This window comes from Sesamum indicum, linkage group LG9 (genome assembly GCF_026168435.1).
Source record: "Sesamum indicum cultivar Baizhima isolate 11 linkage group LG9, ASM2616843v1, whole genome shotgun sequence".
NCBI classification, from domain to species: Eukaryota; Viridiplantae; Streptophyta; class Magnoliopsida; order Lamiales; family Pedaliaceae; genus Sesamum; species Sesamum indicum.
The window spans coordinates 5,702,420-5,726,964 of NC_142665.1; the positions used below are offsets into that span (position 1 = coordinate 5,702,420).

General features: G+C 36.5%; 1 protein-coding gene across 5 annotated transcripts; it reads right to left on the reverse strand.

The window, feature by feature from the left end:
• Nucleotides 1-1,236: 1,236 nt before the first annotated feature.
• Nucleotides 1,237-23,436, reverse strand: MOM (ATP-dependent helicase family protein). 5 transcript variants are annotated; one of them, XM_088884406.1, is made up of 21 exons: nucleotides 23,144-23,436; nucleotides 22,133-22,671; nucleotides 21,245-21,703; nucleotides 21,079-21,157; nucleotides 19,898-19,982; nucleotides 17,837-17,982; nucleotides 17,369-17,556; nucleotides 17,070-17,197; nucleotides 16,708-16,965; nucleotides 15,905-16,042; nucleotides 14,164-14,415; nucleotides 13,735-13,875; nucleotides 13,345-13,656; nucleotides 12,818-12,994; nucleotides 11,745-12,654; nucleotides 11,398-11,588; nucleotides 8,721-8,825; nucleotides 3,724-5,118; nucleotides 2,716-3,408; nucleotides 2,419-2,632; nucleotides 1,237-2,048 (listed from the first exon to the last, which is right to left on the reverse strand). In XM_088884406.1, the coding sequence occupies exons 2-21, from the start codon at nucleotides 22,665-22,667 to the stop codon at nucleotides 1,291-1,293; spliced, it is 7,164 nt and encodes a 2,387-aa protein (XP_088740532.1). In that variant the 5' UTR covers nucleotides 22,668-22,671; nucleotides 23,144-23,436; the 3' UTR covers nucleotides 1,237-1,290. The 5 variants fall into 5 exon arrangements, with proteins under 5 accessions (XP_088740532.1, XP_020552602.1, XP_020552603.1 ...); XM_020696943.2 differs by having other exon boundaries at nucleotides 21,079-21,163; XM_020696944.2 differs by having other exon boundaries at nucleotides 21,079-21,163; nucleotides 22,133-22,676.
• Nucleotides 23,437-24,545: the final 1,109 nt, after the last annotated feature.

Consider the following 24,545-nt stretch of genomic DNA (forward strand, 5'->3'; position numbering starts at 1 on the left):
TTATTCTTATTTATAATATATTTTAAAATATGAATAATTATATTCTATATACACATAAAAACGACGTAAGATGACAGAAGTTTATTATATACATATAGGCACTGACTTAGGTAATATATTATCAATACAAGCAAAAAGTTAGTATTGTGTGTCATATACACATGTTAATATGTGAGAATAACTTTTCTTTTTTAATTTAGTATAAATAATATAATAGTAATTATTATTTTGTATTAGTTACACTTAAACACCTTCCAAAATAGTATAAATACACTTTATCTTTCCAAAGTTTGGAAGTTATACCAAAGTCCCTTTCAAAAATGCACCATTTGTAAATCTAAACGGAACTCGGGACATACTCATTTTACCTTCGACTTTAAAGTTCTTACACCTCATGTATTTGTAATGTTTACAAGTCTGGTAAATGACCATTCTGTCTCTACATGTATTTGTAATGTTTATAATTATGAAAAATATGTCTTATAAGATAACGATTATCCAAATATAAGTACAATATTTCTATAAGATAATTAAACTAAAATACATATTAAATTAATGCTCATAACTTAGTGCAATTAAAAACTACAACATAGAGATGTTAAGTGCATTGCTCAACAGCTGTGGCATAAATAGTAAAATTGATGCCCTACAATGAAAAGATTTTAGACTCAAGTCCCATTAGTATGTAGATTTATATTAATCTACTTCTATAGTACTAATTTCTTATATTTGAGTAATTAACAATAATTCAGGAATCACTTGCAGAAGTATACTAGACTTCAGGCGGTATAGGTAATTATCCCTAAAATAATCTGAAATCTAATTTGGGACTCCACTAGCTTCTTATAACTTCACATTAGTAGATTAATTATAATTACATTAAAAATCTCAATTTTTAACAAGATCAACACATCAAAATCAATATCATATAATAGTTCACTATTAACCAACTAACATTATAGTAGACAAATCAGTGCTGCTAAAACAAATAGCCATTATGGGATTTGAACGCACTACACTATGGTCGTGGGCCTCAAATTTGCCAACTATAAGCTTACGCTTCATTGGGTTACAATCCGCCAATTAGTCACCGTCCACATTTAAGAAGATAATTTCAGACCAGAAGGAAAATGTACCATATTTTAGCGAGCACTTGCACTGTTCCTAGTGGAGACCAATAGATAAGCTTACTTGTTTTACTCAGTGAGCTATCTTCCTAGTTAGCACCAAAAACCATCAAAGAAATAATTAAATACTTCACCAAGGATGCTTTTAAACAGCTTCCAAATGTCAGTCATCATCAGATAAGCAAACAACATCTGTTGCTACAGCAGATGTCTGGTTACCCTGTACATCACCGAGGATTTCTAAGTCAGATAGTTCCAATGAACGAAAAGTAGAACAAATTTCAGGTAAAGGCGATGAAGTACGAATCCTTGGTACAGGAGGCTGATGATCCATGTCCATTACCATTCGAACTGTAGATGGAGATGGATTAGGTGGAGTTGGTAGTCCACCATGAGGGGTAGATCCATTTTGAGAAACCAAATTCGTTAGTGGAAGCCTTGGTGCTGGTGGCAGTGGCCTAGGTGGTGGAGGTGGCTGTTCAGGTTGAGACGGGAGCATTAGCTCCGGTTGAAGTTGAGAGACTGATGGTGACACAGGAAGGGATGTGGCAACAGAAGGTCTGAATGGCTGAAGGTGTGGGGCTCGCGAACGGATCTCCCCACCGAGACGAGGATTACGTGCAGGAGTGATGGCACTGATGACTGGGGGTCTGGAGGAAGTGCCTGAGAAAAGAGCTGCTGCATTCTGTACAACCTGTACAGGTGGAGAAGCAACAATTTGACCAATGACCTGAGATGATCTCACAGAGCATGGCCGTGGCATTGTTTGTACAGCTGGTGGTAGCTGCTGCATTGTTTGTACAGCTGGTGTAGTGATCTGCTGTCCAGGAGGCGGTTGGCAAGCTGGAGCCACAGAGGAAGATCTCAGTGAAGGCGGCAATGATACCTGATGAAGGTGCTGCATGAAACTGGATGGGGCACCTGCAACAAAAATCAACATTACTCTAGACCTATAAATCTGGAGAGCAGAAAGACAACAAACCTGTTTTAATATCAAGCAGTCTATATCAAAGCTCGTGCATTACAACAAACCTGGTTTTACTGTCAAGCCTATATCAATAGATAATGCATGACATGAAATCTGGTTCATTATATTTAAATCTGGAGACGGGAAGTTCTGGGGAGCATAAAGTTAGGAACTTAAGCATTTTAGTTTAATGTGATTTAGTCTTGTAATTTAGCATTCCAAATTCATATTATAAGATCAAAATGGATACGGTGATTCTCAACAGAGAAAAAGAATTGAGCTTCTGAAAACTATTGCATAGAAATCAGATGCCTCGCTGCATACCTGGGAGACCAGGAGGCCTAACATCCAAGCACTTAGATCTGAACGCCTCAGCCAAAATTTTATTCATAAGAACTTTGGTTTGGTTCTTGTCAAGTTCATTCCTCTTCAATCTAAATGCAGCTTCACTTTCCTGAAGTTTCACCTCATAATTTTTACGTATTTGAGAAATCATTTCCTGTATCTCCTTCTCACAATCAGATTTCAGCTGTGACATCTGCGGCAAGAGAGAATGCTACATTACAAGTCAACACAGAAATGACAGACAGAATATGATCCAAGAAGAAATTAAACACTGACCGTGTCTTCATGGTTTTTCTCCAATAGTTCAGTTTCTTTGCGCATCCTCTCTAATTCATTTTGAAGTGGATCTGTTAACAAACATGGAGTCGAATTCCACGACGTCGGTTGATGACTGGGATGGGGAAGATGGTACCTAGATAGATGAAAACGGACTGAATCTATTCCCAGTGGCAGAACACCCTGATTCAGCTGTTCAGCTGTAGTCACCACTGCCTGGGCTATAGCCACATCGTTCTGGGGAGTAGCAGATACTTCAACACTTTGTCCACGAGCAACACTAGTTACAGGTCTTAAATCAAGGTGATTGCCATGTATTTCCAAATTTTCCCCACTTTGAGAAATAGAATTATGTGAAAGCATTTCTATTCCAGGCCCCACAGTTTCGGAGGAGGGTATTCCTTGATCATTGTCCTCAGTGGCTGGAGACTGATTGCAGCTATGAGATACAACTGACACAGAATGCAGACTTTCCCTGTTCTCAGTTACTGGAGCTTCATCATTGGATCGTATGGTGGTTAGAATGTCATCAGTTACTGGTGCTTCAAGATTGGATGGAAGGGGGGTTACAGTGTCAACGTGTTCCGATGTTTCTACTTCAATCTGCAAAGTACTTTCATTTTCTCCGCCAGGTGCATCTAGATCTTGCATTTCAGCAGACACCAAACTTTGGTCCATTTTATCTTCTTCTACCTATCACAATATAACTTGTTACTATACATATCCTCAAGAATACTCAGTTGAAAACATTGTGTGGAGAAAATTATGGGAAAATGGGAACTGGAGGATAGTTGATCATATCGAAAGAAAAAATAAGGTATCTTATATTTCTTAGTAAAGCATCACATTTGAAAAACAGGTCTCTAAATCCCATGGCAAAGACGAATTGCGCTTACAGATAAACTAAAGTACATGATATAAAGTGGATCTGTTGACTTTCACCTAACTAAATGACGACTGAAATAAAATAGATGATATAGAAAATTTAGGGAAGGAAAAAGCACATACTTGCTGCGGCAACAAGTAGTTACAATCTGGCACCACTACAGTTTGCTCTGAATGCACCAACAGTTCTCCCGAGTTTGGTAAACCCTTGCTCACTGCCCCATCAGGTCCATCTTTCTGGCCCACTGAATCATCAGTCACAGCCAGAGCATTTTTTCTTCCTTTGTCAGGCTCATTCTTAGATGCATTACTTAGTTCTACAGGGTGAACATGCTCCACAACTTCACTAGGAACAGTTTTGGGTACCTCTAGTTGACAGTCTCCACTCAGATCAACTGATTGGATTTCACCCGAAACATACTCCACAGGAGCAGGTAGGTCCGGAAGACCAGTTTCCCCAACATCATTGGAATTGGTTGGTTGATCAAGATGGTCAACCATAGGCATTGATGATCTTTCCAAGGACATTAACCCCACTTTATTTTGGGAATTAACACTTACCAAATTACCAACAGGATTTCTGCAGCCCAATGCCTCAGCTGGTGTACTTGTCGATGTAATGGAAGGTACAACATTGTTCTCTTCTGGACAAAATCTCTCACTTGGATTTCGGTCCTCTACATGCTGCCCAAACATGGGCCGAACATTCCCAGTGCCAGTGGTTTTAGCAAGTGTACTTGGCTGATGGCCTCCAACGTCATCCTCAGACTGAGAACAAAGTGGTGGCCCATTGACGGCACTTGGTTCACTAGAGCAGGCTTTTGCTTTAGCCAGCCAATGAGCTGCTTTGTGCCTCTCCTCATTAATAGCAGCTAATTGCTCTGCCTCACGAACTTTTAGCTCCTCATACTTTAGGAGATGGTGTTCTTCCATTTTCTTAGCAAAAGTATTGTCCAATAGCTTGAGCTTTTCCATCCTTACTGAGCCTTGACCATGTATAGACCGAATAAAGGCCGACTCTAATTTGTGGTCTGTCTCCAATTTCTCTCTTTTCTCCTCCCAAATTCGGTGGAACTCCTGAATTCCCTCTTGGTGTTTCTGTACAAGTTTCTTCATCCGCTTGTCACATTTCCTCTGTATTTTGTTTATCTTACTATCTATTTCACTTGCAGCAGCTTTATCCTTCAGTGCCGGTTCATGCTGCAGAAGGATCCGTCTTTCAGCATCCTCGCGAATATCAGAGTCTTCTCCATTCTCCATTTTCAAAGAAAACTGTGACCCCTCATCAGCAAATTTTGATGATCCTTTGCTGATGTCTTCTTCAGCTAACAAGCCATCTCTTCCTGAGCGAATAGTGTTCTCTGGGCACTGCAAATACATTCTCTTGAGAGATCGCATCTTTAGATAAACTGAGTTCACTTGTTCTTCAGTGCATTGATAGTTCAACAGCTGTTTCGCTAACATGAGTGTATCCTTCTTATCAACCTTTTCTTTTGCGATTGAGGCTGCAATCCAACACTAGCAGAGCAAAAGTATAATTGAATCTCTTAGGGCAGGCATGAGTAAGCAGAAAGAATCCTATTATGTTAGAACAGTGTATAAAAGGTTAGCATAAACAGATACTTCAGTACAACAATAGAACATAAATATGCATGTGTATGAGCGCATCACGAGGTGACCAAGGAAAAGGAGAAGAATAGTGCTGCACATTATTGTTCTATTCCCAACCCACAAGAAATGATGACCAAGTCAAGTGTACTTCACTAGTATTGATTACGGGACTCTTAACTTTTTGTTCCGTACTTTTTAAGAAGTAGCACTTTTGATTCTACGACTCCTTTATGTTATACATTTAACAGAAAATGTCGTGCTTAGCATGTTGCAATTAGGGCCTTAACACTTTTGATCCTATTAGTTACACGCTTATCACTTTTAACCCCATAACTTTCAAAAATTAGCACTTTTTGGTCCAATGAAATTAACAGCCACGTAGCCTTTTCCATGAAACACTCTTACGGAAAAAAGCCATGAGACCAAAAGTGCTACTTTTTAAAAATTACGAGACAAAAAGTGGGAATCTTGCCGTTAATGGACTAACAATGAAAAAATTTTAAATTACAAGATGAATAATGTTATTTCCCCAACTACTTATATCTGCGGAAAAGTATCTTGAGAATCTGTAAGAAATTTGCTTAATAAATAGACAATGACGATGTAATATGTGCAAAACTTGTCATTTAGCTATCATGTTTGGTAAATATATATACTTAAGTTCTGCCACGATCGAAGACATTCGAATGTACCTTTGAATATCAGTATAAGAGGAGAAAGCTTCATAAAATGATAATATACACATATAAACATAACAAAGAGTTCAAAATCACACAAGCAAACAGAATCTTTTAAGAAAAATGATTTCATCCCATACACCACTGATTTCCTTCATATTCCCAAGCAAGGAGGACTGGAGGATATCAAAATTTTGATCTGGTCTTCCTTTATATGTTACTATAATACCCAGATTTCATTGTTTCATTATCTTGCTTAGTAAGCTATGGGTAAGTACGGATTTCACGAGTAGCCTCATCATTTTAATTCGAGGGCTTCCTTTCTTCCTGATTTCTATTTCAGTTTCCTCCATATTGGTACCATGGTTTGCTTAGCAGATTGGGGTTAAGAATGGAACTGAAAAATTGCCTCTTCATTTCAATTTGAATAATATATGTGTCCACTCTGGGACATAGCATATCAAGGTTTAAAATTAGAAGCACCATCACTCCCGAAAACCAAAATACTAGTAATTGAAGAAAAGCTTTTACAGAAAAGATCTTGAAAATGGATTAATCTTAAGAAGATGTTCATATTCCCGAGGCCAAAGTAGTTATATCTCACAACAGTGTTATCTTTCTATTGTACGCTAATCAATTCAATGAGAAGGGCCTTCATAATTGAAGACAGATCACACAAGAGGCATGAACAAACTTCACCATACCCACGCCCATTGAAACAGATGCACATATGCATGCACGCATAAAGCAGGGCAAAATGAAACCAAGTGGAGATTGAGGAAGAAACTTAACTCTCAAGCACAGGGATAAAGCTGCAGATTATAAAAGCATACATTACATATTGATCCTGAAAATCCCTCGTAGTTAAGTTATATGTTGATAATAACAGGAGCATGCCTCTTATATAGCGTAGCTTATTAAGTCATCACGCGAACGCCCAACAGAAATACAAATACAAAAGATGCAGAACAAAAGGGAGATAAGGATCAAGTTTTGTGCAGCAGGTTCTACAAGTTAATAAAACATAGAGCACAGAAAAGGAACCGGTGGATGGTGGGGCAATCTAGAAATTAAAATACCTATGGCCAATGCAACCTAGCACTTGACCCATGAGGCATACGCCTCAAGTATTCAGTTCATAGGGGAGACACTTTGGGTGTATGCCTTTTGTCCCCAACACATGGGACATGTGCTCAGAGGAACGTGGAACGAATACTATTTCCAACTTTAGAGAGTCTTCTCGACTAGGTTCATGATGAAACAACCATCACAAACTTAAATTCTCTCTCAGGCACCATCATCCAACAATCTGGCGCTGTTTGCATCTATCTTTGATCTATTGTTTCCAATCCCTCTGGAATAAGTTATTTTTAGTTTAGGCAATCGGTTGGATTGGGTACTAGTGGTTGAACTCCCTAGTGATCAACTATCCTTGTTTATTGCATCTAGGAATTTTACAAGGTAGGATCTGTAAGGCAGTGGGGGCAGAAGAAGTTAGAGAAAAAACAACTTTGGAAGTATATAACTCTATTCCACAATCCCCCTCTTCTACTCTTCTCCACTATATTTACTTTTCTTTCCATATCTATTCTCAAGCTTAGGAATTGTCCTCTTCTTGGCTGCTAGTTGCTTACATGGTTATCATTTTTTATATTGACCTTGTATCATATTCCTATTTATCTAAAATGAAACATATTTTATTATCTTCGAAAGAATGCAATTACTTGTTTCATGGTTTGATATTAAGGGTTCATTTGGTTCGAGTGAGAAAAAAGGGAAGTGAAAGGGGGGTGGAGGAGTGAAAAGACAAGGAGGACCAGAAAGAAAAATAGTTTTATTCAAGTTGTTTGGTATAATTGGAACGCTAGTAATCTCAAATACTTGCCTTTGTTTGGTATGAGAAAAATAGATTATGCAGAAAACAATTATTTTTGTAATTTTATTGTTTAACCCTTTCTCTTTTTTTCTATATTAGAAAATAAACAAGTTAATATCATACTAAAATAATTTTAATAAAATAAGTTTAAAAATCTTATTAGTACAAATATTCATCAAACAAGAGCAAAAATATTTTTTATTAAGAAAACTATTCATCAAATGATCCATTTATTCTAAACTAATTCAATTTAAATAAAATAAAAATTACTACCAAGAATCAACGACGTAATAGTTTTCCAGGAAATTTGGTTATCTTTTTCCAAAAATTAATTATCAGCGGGAAGGAAAAAAGAATCGGAGGGAAAATATATGGGTAAAGAGTAAATAAAAACAAAATATATACTTTTTTGTCTTTTTAGCGTTATACTTTCACTTTTTCGCCCAATGTTGGACGGAATTGAAAGTGGACTTAGGAGGGCTTTTATATACATCCAGTTTTACTTTCTCTCCAACTATTCTCCCTAAACCAAACACCAAACTTTTTTTTATACATCCATTTTTACTTAAAAATTTTCTTATACATCCACTTTTCACCTCAACCAAACAAACCCTAAGCAAATAGCTTTTCTGTAATTTCTCCATTGTTTCACTAGCTATTGAAGATTTGGATCTTTCTTGGTCATGATATGATATGACCTCAACTCATATTTATTCACAATCTTTTTCCTACTATTTCTCAATACATTGACTTATCTTTAAAGAATATCAATATAATTTGCATGTAGATATATGCCCAAAGCCTTTTAAAACACTGATGCTAAGGAAGACATAGTTTTATATCAAAATAAAATTGGATAAGAAGCATTCAGAAGTAAAGCAGTAAGGGCAACATATGCAAGATGTTATCTATTCCTGTTTCAGATATCTGTTGATATCCTCTGAAAAGAAACTAACCAGAGATATTTGGAAAGCTTGCACGATTGGTGGTGATTCACTGTTGACATGGTGATTTTTTATGACATATTCCAAAAGTTTTCTCACTGCACAAGTGACATTTTCCTGCATTTGAGGCCATGTGGACAGATCAGAGAGCAACTAATGAAGAAGGAAATTCATTAAAGAACAACGAACGAACATGTCACCAAGGTACAAAAATTAATCTAGAGAATAACGCTCACTTCAAACTCATTAATCTAGACAATAGCGCTCACTTCAAACTCATTAATCTTGAGAAGTAAATGCATATCCCTAATTAAAAGAAAATGAAATTCAGATGAAAATGAATTTTTTAGTACAGTTTAGTAAACAAAAGATGTACATAAACTTGATGGAAGCACAGAAAGTTAACCATGTGTAAAGACCCATCAAACAGGAAAACGGTTCACAAGTGGACAAGATGGAAAAAGGACAGAACACAGCTTTTCACAGTTCATCAATATCAACTCGCATCTAGAAACAGATTCCAAGTACTGTTCTCTCCAGTTGATACTGTACTTTTTATCAATCAATATTTACCATCAAGTATTTTTATCTAATGCGGTCTCAAGTGATATCTTGGTCAAAACTTCCATTCCGACATCTTAGCTACGCCCAAGACTGAGACCCATGAATTCCAGCTAAGAAATGCAAGTTAATTATTTATTTCCATGGTGAAGATGTGTGACAGTGCTTTTAGTCAACATTCTGGACATCTATCCATATATAATCTCACATGACTAAGTTCAAAAGGTATGAACCATGAGTCCAATCTATGAGCCAAATTACCGAAGAGGTAATTTCTACAAGAGTCAGAAACCAATAGATCAATCCATATGATTGCTATGGCGTCCATAAAGCAACTGATAAAGCCAATTACAATCACACTCACCAATGCAACTCAACAACTCAATTGCCAGCTGAGGAAGCAAATAAAATAAGAACCTCCAAAATAAACCGATATGAAGATACCTATATATAAGGTTCCACTACATGAAAGGCCTCCACTACATGTATATTCCAGAACCAAGTCTTCCGGGAAAGAGCATCATGTTTCTAACTCATCAACACCCATTTCTTGAGAAAAATGAAAAAACAAAAAGGAGCAGTTTCTTACTTGGAACACATACATCCAAAATCGCACCGCACGCAAAGATGCTAAACCATTACAGAGGGCGCATACAATACAAAAGGGTATTAAGAACTTCGTACTTTCACCAGGTTAAGTCAAAACCAACCTCTTTAAATTGTCCAGCGATACTTGTTGCAAATTTACAGAAAAAAAAATAAACAAATCTGGATCTTCCTTTTTTATTTTTTAAATTACCTCATGTTGTGGAGAAAAAATTCAGGAGGCCGGTTTAACCCTTACAATTTTTCTTATTATGATTCTAGAACATTACCAATCTTAATGCTGCTGTTTAATGGCGCACCCAGTGAATGAATATTTTCCCAAGCATAAGAAAAGATCATATGTCGAACAAGAAGTTGCTAATAACGTTTCAAAATGCACTTGTACCATGTGCTCTGGGATTGGTGCTTAAGGAAAAGCCTCTAACCAATGAAAACATTCATTCATCTCATGAGACTACACACTCAGGCACTTTAGGCGTACAAGCTTGAGCCATACACCTTGGACCACCCAAATTCAGTGGGCATGTTCCGCAGTGCAGGGTGAATTAAAATAAATTTTACCATTAGTAAAAGCCAATTTTGATAGTCATTGTAACTTCAAAGTTACTAAACCAATAAAAGACCAACAGATATAAAAATAAAAAAAAGAAAAAACACTCTTACAACAATTTCTCACTTCCATTAATCTTCAGAAACTTTACACCCGCTAGCTTTATAGGGATTTTACACGGATTTCGTCCTCCCCTAGACTAGACATCCATACCGTGCTATTCGTCGTATCATTTCTTTTATTCTTCCCTAGTATTATCAGGTTTCATTTTATTCAAAAAATAATAAAAGTTCTAGTTTATTTTATTGCAATTCCTCCTAAATTTCTTTTTTATTTATCTCATGGCTTTTAATATTGAGAAAATAATTTTTCTATTATTTTTCTACTGACCTAAGAGCTATCAATTAATTTTCCTTCATATAGAAAGTATCACTGTTAGGCATTTTACACTTAATTTTTCATTCAATATATTTCTTCTACATTCTTGATAGTTTGGCTTACCATTCTTAAACTATTTTTAAATTTTTAAAGATGATTGAATATGAAATTTCATGGAGCATAAGCCCCAGAGCTTAAGATTCTCTCTCACCAAATGCCTTGTACCTTTTAGAAACACTGGTTGCAAGAAGTGGTGCACAAATGACTAGATCCTCAACTGTCCTAGTTGAGGGCAATAGAGGTTACTTACTTTTACATGGTTATCAGAAGAAGAATTTCCTAGTCAGAAGCTATTACAAGCTTAAGGGGTTTGCCAAACAGAAGAGTCATTTTACTTCTCAATGTTTTACTGGAACATGAATAGTGAAGAGTTAGATGGAATCACCCTTCCAGTGCCACGAAGATCAGTGAGTGAAGTAACACATTAGATACTAAAGCAAGATGTACATGAACCCCATAGGTTTATTTAGCTGATAAACAAGCATAACTCCCATACAGTAAAGTATAAACAAGGAAATATAGGAGCTTTGATACCGAAAATTTAAGAATTTGGCATAGTCTCGTCATTTCCCCTTGCAGGAAAGCCTGCAGGCTTTTCTGATCATTAGATGAGACGATTCTTCCGTCTGATGAACCTGCAGAAACCTCAGCACCAACAGAGCGCCCACCAGACATGCAAGTTGGATTAATTTGAGATTGATTAGAGGTTCCCATTGTAGAAGGCCCTGCATTGCATAAGAATCTTTTGGTAATCTTGACTAGATGAATCTCAACAACAACATGCTTATCCAAGTACAAGAAACTGCAATGAACTGAGAACAATTATAGATGCAAAACAAAGATCCATCATTAGGTAACAGTTAGTGTCTGATATCTATTACCTCCCTTAGAAACAGCGACTTGAGTTTCTTTGATTAACGTTGGATCTAAATTTTCATTGACCAACTTTTTACGTTTCTTCACATCAACTTTCTCAATTTCTGATTTACTAGGAGATCCATCCAAGTAATGAACTCTCTTCCGATTACGTGGGCATGGTCCCCTTAAATGCTTCCACTGCGGATTTTTCCCGTCCAACAAGTTTTTCCAGAAAACATGAGGCTCTTCTCCATCTTTCAACTGAACCTGCGCTTCACCAATCAATGGAATATCCGAACTATAGCTTCCAACACCCAACTTAACTTCTGAAATGACAGCTTTCAAATCAGTATCTTCACAACTTTCAGAAAGGATGGCCTGGAACTCCTTCGTAACTTTGTTTAAAAGCAAGTGGTCAGATGAAAAGTTCAAAGCTGAAGTAGAGTTGCTATCAGCATGATATTCGTCTAATTTCTTGAATAGATGTAAGGCACCCCAGGAAAGCAGACTATTACTTGTGGCCCAGCTAAAATTTTCCGAATTATTGTCAAGATGTAAATTTTGCTTTGCAAGAAGTAGTGCTCTTTCTTCAACAGTAAAGGATGAATATAATCTGAAAACTTTAATCTGCTCCTCTTTTGAATCAATTGATACCTTTTGCAGTGCCCTCAAATCATTTGCTGGATTCCATCCGCTATCATATATGACAACAATATCCAATGACGAAAGTTTAATGACTGAAGAACAAGCACGATTATCTAATAGAAAAACAAACTGTCCAGTTTCCTTCTTGTTAAATCTATTCACAGCAGCTTGCTTCTTGGAAAGGATGACCCCAGCATCAATACGTTCATAAGCATGCTGACCAAATCTTTGGCGCAGAAAATCATCCAATATGTCCCCAGTTGATGCGCCACCTGAGCCTATAATCAACTGCCATAAAATAGTAAAACAAATCAATGTTATAAACCAATTGAAATACAAGTGGCAAGCCTGTAATATAAAGACAGGTGCACAAGTACGAAACTAAATAAGATTCTGATCTCAGTAAGTAACTCAAGAAAGTTCTCAAGAAAAGATTACTTGCTTAATATACCTGAAAAAGTATAAGTACTCGTAACCCTCGAGTCTTAATCTCTGTGAGCATCGTATCGAGAAGCTTCAGTTTCCCACTAGCTTCTATTCCAATGTCCAAAAGTTCGGCGGCAGGACGCTGCTCGGCAAACAAGCGCTCTTGTACAGATGGGTCCAAAAGATAAGGGTGATCACAACACTGTAAATAAAGGACAGGAAATCAGAATACCAAACTAATTAACAGCATAAAGCATCAGAGCATTTAAAATGCAATTTTTTAGCATAAAAATAAGAAGTAGAAGCATGATTTCATTAATGGCAAAGCTGAAACCATTCAATGTTCAAAATCCACAAGAGATGAGTCACCAGTTTCCAGATGACATGAAAAGCTACTACTCCCTGTCCTTGATTGTCATGGCTTTTTTGCTTAAAGAATAATGAAAAATGTGCTTGGTGACATACATATAAACTATGCAAGAGATAGACAGGCTCCCTTCTCCAAATAATGAAAAGATATTCTGTCCTAATGTAATTGGTGATTGAGCAAACCTTACGAACAGTAAGAAGAATATCATGGAGGGCCCTAACGGGATGGTTTCTCGAACAAGAGCGAAGAGGAATAGAGTTTGAAAAAAGTGTAGCACAATACTGCTCAAGCTGATAATTTGATATCTGAACCGGCACCCAGTACTCAAGGAACTTGGAAACTTGAGAAGTGCTTCCATATGCAATAAACCGTGACAATCTATCTTTCAATTTGCAGAGATTGTCGTTTGTCTCAAATCTGGAGCCCCTCAGCTTGTCAAAATCACCATTAGATTCAAGCAATGATAATATTTTAAGGTACTCAGATGTTTGATCCTGTGAAATTCAAACACGGAAAGTAACTAAAAAAAAATCACAATAACAAAAAGACCGAGAACAAGATGGGAAACATACCTTTATTTGACAGCTGACTAGAACTATCCTTAAGTTTGTACTGAGCATCTTAATTTGTTCGAGATCATTTGATAGCCAAGATTGCTGGCACTCATCAATTACAATTGCTTCCCATCTTATGCTTCCCAATATGTCTAGATCCTGCATGATTTATATGAAAGACATGATTAACTGAAACATAAAGTGACTCTACAATACTTCTCCCAGCCCCTTCCGGGAAGAATATTACATACTAGTATACTAAACTCTAAACCAGATTGCAAATGTAGCCAAGCACAGGAATTTCAACTTCAGTAACTCTACTGGTTAATGGAAATAATTAAGGAACAAAATTCAATGAAATGGTAAATTGATGTCCAGGATACATTATAACCCAGTTGATGGCAAACTCCTTTTGTCTAGACAGTAAAGCTGAAGTTATCTTCAAACCTCCAAAACAGCTTCTGCAGAAGAGAGGAGCACTTGAAGCATCACTTGACCTCCTTCTTCATAAAATTCTGATGCTCTAATCCCCTTCCTCGTGTCTTTGTTTCCATTATATACAACAACATCAACTGATGGCACCAGTTGTGCAAACTCAGCTTCCCATTGGGACAATGAGCCAGAGGCCGTCACAATTAGGAAAGGCCGAGCACTTTCATTCATTGACTCAATAAAAGAAGTAACAGTCATTACTCGCTCCTGCATATTCAATAAGATCAATTATAAAGACTACAACTTCAAGCTGACTGAAATATCACTTGCCCTCAACTCAGCTATCTAGAAACAAGATAATTCAACATCTATCACTGCCACCAGACATCAAGAAGCAAGAATAAGTATACACAAAATCTGAGGGCATTTTGATGCAACCCCAGATTTATGTGACTCTAGCAGTTTGGATATACTTCGACAACATTTGCTAGAGATAGCATAAGGACAGTGAGTATGTCGTAGCATACAGATTCACTAAGTCAGTCTATTTAGCAACTGACACTAGATATAAGCTTGTAAACCATAGGAACAATTTACTCGACAGCTAGAACAGAGAAAGCAGCAGAGATGTTTGTTCCAAAATTGAACTAAAAGAATGGAAACATGACCAAATTGTTGCACATGGTACAGATGGAAACAAGTGTAGAGGTTTCACCCTGTAATAAAAAGTCATTTTTAGTAATCAGTGGTGGGAGCTTAAAAGATTATACGGAGCCAATACCATGAAGTTCAACTTCTTTAGAAACCAAAAATAATAAAAAATTCATCTTAGTAATCAGTCAGTGATTCAGAATGTACTAGGTATACCCTGCAAGGCTGCAGTCTGTAAGACCATTACACTAGTGAATGAACATTTGGCGTCATGAAGAATCTACCAGATGACAATAACCAACATCAGAAATGAAATTTTCACAAATGCTAGTTGAATTCTACCGTTTCTTGTTTGTGCTATTACATGAGTGGCATGTAAGATTCGTTGGGAACAGAGGTAAAAAAATATGAAACAGGCTACCTTGGGCAATTCCATTACTACTCACAAGTTGATTGTGCTATTAGTGACAACCAAGGTTGTATATTCAACAATTGGAATAACTAATTTACAGTTTTTCTTGTTTATAAGGTTAAGAAAAGGAAAAACAGGAGTTACTAAGATTTGATGAAGGAAACTATACATGATAAGATGACAAGCGAGAAAAAATGGATGAATTCCATGTGTAGATGCTGTCCAGAAAGGATTGTATCACATAATAATGGCAAAAATACTTCAAAAGTTAAGGCAACTATAACCTGTAAGATTCTTGTATATGCCAAAATCTTACCAAAATGGACTTGCAACATTTGATATTCGAGATGACATCAAACAAAAGAAATCAAACTCAGATAAAGAGGATGCGGAAATGTTTATTTCATTCACATGTTTAAAGATACCCTAATAGTAAGATGCATGCAAAGCTTGGGTATCAAAATACATATGCAAATATCAGACTCCTCAGTTTATTGAAATCAATTTGATTGCATGGAAGTTATTCATAAGAATCATAAATAGCCAGTAGCATTTGAATTGATTGCAAAATTGGCCAACTAATTAATAGTGGTGAAGCAACACTGATTCAATCGTGTACGGCTAAACAAGAAGCACAAATACAGTAAATGGAAAGACTGATTTAAAAAACTTGATCAACACCACAAAGCTCACCTGATCATCAAAAACAGCAGCATTCTGGCATTTGAACAAGCATTCACGCAGTTTATTCACATTTTTCAACACGTTATCATTTACATGTGATCCACTGACAGGAAGCTCTGAAAGTTTGGAAATAGATCCCTTGTCTCCCTGAGGAATCAGCAAAGATCACAAGATTAAATGAGCCTTTTTGTAGTATATACTAGTAGAAACTTAATCTATGATCATGGCACAACATTGAATCAGGCCATCAGCTATAAGCAACATCCATATGCACTATATCAAACTCACTCAAGCAAAAATGTGTGGTCCCTCATTTTAATTTCAGCTATGAACAGTTCTACTATATGAGGATGGTAATGTTGGTATAACCATTTACAACGCAGTAGCCTGTACACATTTTATGTGAGGGCATAAACAAATAAAATAGGTGAACTAATTTGAATTTTTTGAGACATAAGCAGATTAATCTCCAGTTGCGGAAGCTCAGCCCTTGATACAATATTATAGTAGATTAATTTTGTTATTTGGAGCCCAAAAAATATCCACTATTTCACAATGCAAAAAACCTACTTTATTGAGAGGAACATGTAATTGCTCCCACCACAAACAACTGCCTCTAGCAACAAAAGAGGCGAATTAAGATCAGACTATTACACATAATGTAATCAAATTCTGAAGGAAATATGCTTATTACCATTTCAAGAACAAACAACTTCAAATATTCACTAAAACAATTTAATGGTCTTACATTTAAATACAAAAACAAGAATTAAGCATCTTTCTGGCGTAATTGACTGTGAGAAAAGCAGCACCTGATTAACTTCTTGCTTAGCCTTACGACGACGAATTTCATAGTTCTTCATTAGGTTCTGACCAAAAGACGAGCTTAGGAAGGAGGAGTTGTCTAACTCCCATGTAGCATGGTCATAACTAAGGCCATGCCATTTCACAAGCCATTCAAAATTGCATACCGAGATAACAGCAGAAGAAGCTATGTAAACCTGATCCTGAATAGGTCTTTTCCCTAACAAACGATCTGGCACAGTCCACTCTGCCCTCCACCTCACAATCTGCATGTAAGAATAAGCAAATATGGATTAAGATCCTATTTCTATTGAGTACAACTTATTATTCAGGCAATCTAATAAGATTTTTATGCAAGAAGTAACTTAACCTGGTGCGTTTCCCTAAAGCTTGATACAAGACGAGGATTTTCAAGAAGCAGTTGTTTCTCGGGCACCCAATGATTGTGAATGTGAGCAAGCCCATGATACTTAACAAGATATTGTCTCTGCCGCACCCCTACAATCAGCATAGAGTAACAAGCAGCAAATCACAAACTAAAATATTCTAGGACTGATGATAGATGACTGATCAACGGATTGATATCATATAACTTCAACATTGTTATGGGTCGATTCCAATAACTTTAATTTGAATGTGCGCATACTAATAAACACATCAGACTTTTACCGTTTGATACCTCCACTTCTCTGACATCCCAAATTGACTCAACACCATCTGACACAGAGTGCGCACCGAACAAAAGCTTCTTCTTTACACACTGGGGGCAATGCCAAACACCTGGCAGAGCATCAGCAAGGGGGGGTTCTAAGCAAAAGAGATGATAGCATCTCTTGCAACCTTTCCCCTCACAGCACCTGCAAATGCATGTGAAGTATAGAACCTAAAAATCTCAAATTTAAACAAAAGAATGCAAAACATAATGAGTTTGCGTTCTGTATGCATATCCAAACAGATGGGAGGGATACTATTAACCAAGCAGCTAGTCCCAGTCAGAACTCAACTAATTTCCACCAAAACCATTGGACGACCTTAGAGCATGCAAATATAGATAAAATTAGCCACATATTCTTATTTATATTTACATAATCAACAACCAATTCAGTGCAAAAGAGCATAAAAATAAGTTTTACCCACAGGAGCTCGCCATCTTTGTTGCATCGTGCACACACATTTCCACGACCATCCATTTGAGAATATCCACACTTCTCCACCAATAAGTGTCTGCAGTCGGACCTTTCAGCAGATTCTGAGGTAACAGCTGCTCCATCATCATTTCTATCCTAATGAGGAAAGCATTTCCAGGAAACAGCATTATCACGATGATCAATAGCAGCTCCGTATTAAGCAACAAGTTCAGTTCTTTTATTCCTAACAGTTTTCTGACAACCAAAGACATACAAGAAAACAATAACTAAACATATCACAATGCCACCGCACAAAAAGTAAAATAGACACTTCAAAACAATCCTAACTAAATATACAGGCACAAATGGATCACAAAGCAAATTTTCATGGTATCATCATGGTTGACAAGGTCAAGGCATCAACCTGCGGTGAAATATGCATCCACATCCAAGCAATCATAAGATATTGTAGCTAATTACTTTGCTAAGAAAATTAGATTAGCTTTCACCATATTACAGAATTGTACAGGTTCAGAGACCAATTTATCTCTAATATATATCTATAGTTAAGGAGGTCAACATAGTGATCTGCTTTAGCTGTGAGACAATTAATTTTTGTAGCGGATGAAAAGGATATGATCATACGAAGTCAAAATACTTACAACATGATCATAATGGAAAAGCAATCAATGGAAAATAATTTCAAGAAACAAAGAAATACCCTCTCTTAGATACAGGGTAATAATGCAGAATCAGATTGAATATAAGATTGAATTTATGGTCACAAACTAATGCTACACCTTCGTCCCAGTGACAACAGGAGGATAAAGAAACACAGGAAGCAAGCTTATTTAAATCAAAAAAGTCAAAATCAAAGGTGGTGATATAGAACAGACTGACCCACAACGAACAAAGGGTCAGATCCAGGTTTCCCTGTAAAGTTTAGGGTGCAAAGTTTACCATGTATATGCAATTTTATTAAATTCATTGGCTATCTTGATCTTCAAGAGTCAATTGCACTCTGGGAAGTCCATATCTTGCAATCTGAATCATATTTAACTTTTATAGGATTCGTACTAGGAGCCTAGTTTGTTTACATGCTTGATTGCAAATTCAATTAACATCACAGGATCCATTTGAGATATCCAGGGTTTCTTTTTTTTTTTTTTCTTATTCTCTTTCATTGCAGTGCTCTCTTGTTTTTTCTCCCCTCCAAAATTCAGATGCTGGAATCTCTTCAAATATTATAAATGCTATTAGTTCAATAATAACAAAGAGTGCCTCGTTTATTCAGAGGACTTTTATATGCACTAAGATCAGAAGTTAACACCATAACTTTTATTTCTTATATAATTAACAACCAAAAACCAACTACAGAGTAAAGACAGCAACCAAGCAAGAAAAAGTATTCAATCTTTTTCACGAGGAGGCAATATGCCTTTCCCGTTACCTAACAGCTTTATACAACATAAAAGAACATCATAAGAATCAGAGCACCCTCATCAATTCTCAGTAAGCACCCACATTGGGATTGCTAACAAATTACATCAGCAGATCACAGGACACTTGCATCTAACAGGAGAGCAGAAATAGAGAAGACTTTTCAACTGAAAAATGCCCATAACAAAGTGTCTCTTCATATCATATAATAGACAAGCGCATACTAAGACAAAGTGCAAGTCACAGCACCAAAAGAAAAATACTTTACATCGTACACATGGTAAACAGGCCCTTCAACCACACAGGAAAAGAATCAATCTTAGTTCAATAATCATGCAGATTCTTTCTGTGGTGAATAGAGGAAAGAATGCTTAGACAAGTCAGAGAAAAACATAACTGAAATAGTTAAAAAATCATTTTCTATTTTCATTCAAGGAAGAATATCTTCAACCATTATCCAATAGATATGTCCAAACTTGTTGTGGTTTAGGCAGGAAAAGTTTATTTTTAAAATGTAAAGAAAACACAACAGGAAAAACAGAACTGAAGACCCAAAAGGATATTGTTTGCTTTTGTTGCGGTCCTTGGGGAGTAGAATATGCTATTAAATTTGCTCACAACAAAGACCAACCTTGCAAATAAAGAAGCTGCCTAGTTCACTGTCAACCATAGAACTGCAAGAACAAAGCTCCTGCTCTGGCGAATCATAGCCCACCCTGGAGAAAGAGTTATAGCAATTTATCTGAGTCAGCCTGGAAGTCTTATGCTGCCTTGGTTTTCTTTTATATCTTCTGTTTACAAGAAGGGAGGTTGCAAAAACAAAAAATTCCATCCCTGATTTTCGATATGAAAAAATTGACATACAATTAGCAAGCAAGCACCAAGACATAAGTTGTGCAGCAAGTTAGTAATTAAGATACAAGATGCCAGAAAACATAATCCTGTTGGAACATCTCATACAAGGGCAGAAACAAGGGTAGACTTCATGCATAGTACGAATAACAAAATTAACACGTGAAAGGCTAAAACGCTTTTTGTGTTTGATGACAAAGGAAGGTTCATTTCCTTCTTTTTCCACGTTCCGAATAAAATAAAGTTTCATTCTTGTTCCAACAAAAGGATTTTTTTCTTTTTTCCAGTATGAAGAACATAGTACAAGCTTGTTGATGTTCTACAAAAAGACACATAATAAAACCGCCTACTCTGTATATCCTAACTTACAATATAAGAAAATTTTACTAAAGCACACAAAGAAAGCTGCTCACATGTCAGATATCTAATAACTAATAATCCAAAGAAATAATTCAAAATTCCAGGTTTGACATGATGATGGCTTCTCTTAATGTGAAAAGATGGAGTCCTCTGCCATATAAACCACAAGCAACAAAATAACTCATTCATTCACCACTTAAAAATGCATGAGGATTTCTTCTGCATAGAAGAGTGCAGCCCATTCAGCAAACCATTCTGGTGCAGCATATGCCGCAGTCCTCATGTACAGTCATTAATTTTCTTAAAAACATTTTGTCACACCTCAAGCCAATCAAGGAAGGATTCATAGAAGTGACTTGATAAATGGCCCAAAAAGTACTTGGGCATCAAAACCACTAGTCCAGGGCATATGTCCCAACTACATCTCGGCTCATCCAAGCCACCATAGATAGTCATGCAAAGTAGAAACTTTTATGCATAGCATGTTCTACAGATTATGTAAAAATGCTTCTCCAATTTTCGCAATCCCACAACTCAAGGCAGAAAAGAAAAATATATTCGCAAGTCAAACAGAATCGAGACAAGGAGGTCAAAATATACCTTCTATGTTTGGAGCATAGAACACAAGTTCCCACAAGATTGCAATTTGCACACTTAGCTAATGGTGAAAGAGTACCCTCTGCAACTGACAGAAAAAAACATCTTTACCCACTTTAATTACAGTAAGAATAAGAATATAAATTTCTCTATTTTGTGTAAAACGTACCTTTTGGGTGCAGATAATTCTCACTACTTTCCAAGCTTCCAGAACCATCTCGCGATCTTCCCAAGCAAGTTGAACTTTCTGATTCAGGAGCATCCACAATCTTAGTAGAAGAACAATTTGTCGGCGACCTTTCAGAATAAAGAGGTGTTCCTCTGACACCCGAACTAGACCGAGAGTTTTTCTGGCAAGGCTCGTCGCTGACATTGTCCCTAAGGCTAGAATCCACATTGACATCACTTTTTTTGTCTGCATGGGAGCCTTTCAAACCAGAAGTCGATTTCAGAAGAGTTCCCCCAGAAGCTTTATCAATACTTTCATCTCTTAGTTTCCCCGATACCTGTCCGCTGCACTCATGACTAACATCGATCCCATTTCCTGTTGACTCAGAGCCACTCCCTCTACTATTATGACAGCGGAGCTGATATAATGTATCTTGTTCTTCCAGCTCCCCATCACCATCTAACAAAAGATACGGTAAAAATTATTTACTATAGGTACAAGTCAGTGCATTAAGAAACACCACTTCTTTTTTTGTTTTACCCACACACATGACAAATAGGCTTGGAACCCAACACCTCAACTAACGAATGTCGGGTCCTCAACCATCTGTGTCTCCCCTAGGGGACAAGAAACAACATATGTGTCAACACGCATGCCCATGCACTTTTAGGCAATTTATCATGATTAGAAACCAGAAACAGGATGTCAACTGAAAAAAATAAAAACTCTCTCACCTAGGAAGTTGTGCTCCATGTTATAATAAACAGGAATAAGGATAATAAACAGATATACAGATTCCAATACTGAGACTTATGAGAATCGATTTCCTATTAGAAGTGTCCCAGGTATATGGAGGAGGCACGCGAATACAGAGAGTGATTAACTTACCTGGCATGATTTCCTCAATGCGCTGTCTTTTGAACAGAGCTTTGAAAGTCCTAGCACTCATTTTCTTTCTCTTCTTGCCAACTGCTTCTGGGTCAAGTTCAGCTTTTTCAGATTCCAGTGTCACCTGTATCAAGTTCTTCTCTTTCTTTCTCTTCGACTCTGGCAAACTAAGTTCTTTCGCAGATTGCTTGGAACCAGAAGAACTGGAAGATAAATTTTTCTTACTCCTGTCAGACCTCCTCAGAGAACTTGGTGTACTATATTTCTCTAGTCTTTCAGATTTCCGCTTCACAGGAGGTGTTAAAGGTGGCATCCCTTTATCAAGACGCTTGGACTTCCGCATACTTTGAGGGCTTGGCGTCATCTGTCTCGACGATGATGTTTCCCTGGCTGACCGTCTCACACCTGATACATTAGCTTCTCCTGACCTCCGCATTGGTGAATCTTTTCTAACATTTATATTTTTCTTTGAACTATTGCTATCGGCTTCCTTGGCTTCCTTAACTTTCCGGGAAGATCTAGTATCACTCACCATTAAGCTGCACTGATAGCCACAATTAGGCAGACATAAAAACTCCAACAGAAATAAGGAAGGAAGTGGGGGGGAAGCAAACAAAAAAGTCATAACAAGAACAAGTGCGTGCCGAATTAATGCGTCCAAAATTCAATTCCTTAATGCCAGACTGCCAGCAGAAATAGAACCATTCCTAGAGCCCCGCTAAAACAACCACTAGCTTGATTCTCACTTCTATACAACAACCCTGCTAGGGTACATCAGATTTTTCAAACTAAAAAAATAATAAGCTTAACTAAAACCTAAGATTCATTTTTTTCCAGAAACAAAAGCGCATGCAACACCTCCATAAACAAGAGTTCCACAATCATGTCACGGAGAAAAAACCATGCCCACAGAACAAACGCATTATCGCAGCAATGCATGACGAATCAAACAAGCGGCAACTAACCAATAGTTGAAAAACCCTCAATCTGGAAAACCAGAAGAAAAAGTACCTTCACGAAAAAACCCACAATCAGCAAACCGAAACCCTAGACGCTGGCACCAAGAAGCACCAACGGATAGCTCCGAAATTTCGACAAACTGAAAAATCTTCCTTCAGAATCCCTAGATTCGACGACTCAACCCTCTAGTTAGAGGTTTCATCAGTGGAGTGCTCTTCTCATAGGCAAATTACTAGAATTAACTATACGGGAAAATAGACCAAAATGAAATAAGATGGGAAAGAGGAAGCGTTATGCAAGTCACATGCTTTCCAATTTTTTCCCTTGCCCGTTTTCTTTGCTTTTGCTTTTTCTCCTCTTTCTTCGGTATTGTATTAGTGTGTGTGTGTGTATATTATTTTTTTTATTATATGTGTTTTAAATTATAATAAAATTTAAATGAATTACCAATCAAAATTAAGAAATAAATTAGTTTTAAATGTACATTGACTATAATATTATTAATAGAATTAAATTCATGTCAAATATCTCTGTACTTTGGAAATCTTTAAACACCCCCATAAAATCCAGTAATTGTCGATGAATGTAACTCACATATTTTACACAATACTTCACATATTCTTTAGTGTCATGGACCAATTGGTCATCCATGGTGATAGATGCCCTCCAATTAAGAAGTTAATTGAAGGTGATTAATTATTATATAATATTATTAATCTAGTACAAATTAATTATAAATTAAATTGTATATGTGATACAAACTCGAGATCAGTTGAATAGTAAAACCAAAGAGTCACACGCAAATTCATGATGAAATCTTGAAAATAATTAATTTTATTAATTTTGAAAAATATATCAATTGATTCATCGGATTAAAAAAGTAAAGTTGAATTTCTTTTTATACGAGAAAAAGTAAAGTTGGACTTCTCTTTATGAGATAAATAAGCAAAATTGAACTTCTCTTCATAAGACGAAGAATTCAAGTTGTATTTCTCTTCTTAAAATGAAGAAATAAAGTTAAACTTTTCTTTATAATAGTAAGAGGCAAAGTTGAACTTCTCTTCATAAGATGAAGAAGCAAAGTTAAACTTTTCTTCATAAGATAAAGAAGTAAAGTTCTCTTTTCATATAGGAAAAAGCAAAATTGGATGTTCATAAGATGAAAAAATAAAATTGAACATATCTTCATAAGATGAAGAATCCAAGTTGGATTTCTTTTCATAAGATGACAAAGTCAAATTAAATTTCTCTTTGTAAGATGAAAAGACAAAGTTGTACATTTTTCCATAAAATGAAAAAGTCAAATTGTCTTACTCTTTGCAAGAAGAAGGAATAATTTGTAAACAAACTTATCTTCCTCTAGTCAAAATTGTCATTGTTTTCTTTTTTGCACTAATGAGAATATAAGTTGAAAATTGCATTTGAGAAGGTCTATAAATAAAGGGTTTTGATT

Bases quoted from the DNA above. Each gene is read 5' to 3' on its own strand.
- MOM (XM_020696943.2), bottom strand. From the start codon at position 22,667: ATGGTGAGTGATACTAGATCTTCCCGGAAAGTTAAGGAAGCCAAGGAA. The intron at 17,557-17,836 runs GTGGGTAAAACT...ATGCATTTGCAG, and splicing joins AACAAAGATGGCGAGCTCCT to GTGCTGTGAGGGGAAAGGTT. The intron at 16,043-16,707 runs GTGCTGCTTTTC...CTGATTCCTCAG, and splicing joins CTAAGCAAGAAGTTAATCAG to GGAGACAAGGGATCTATTTC.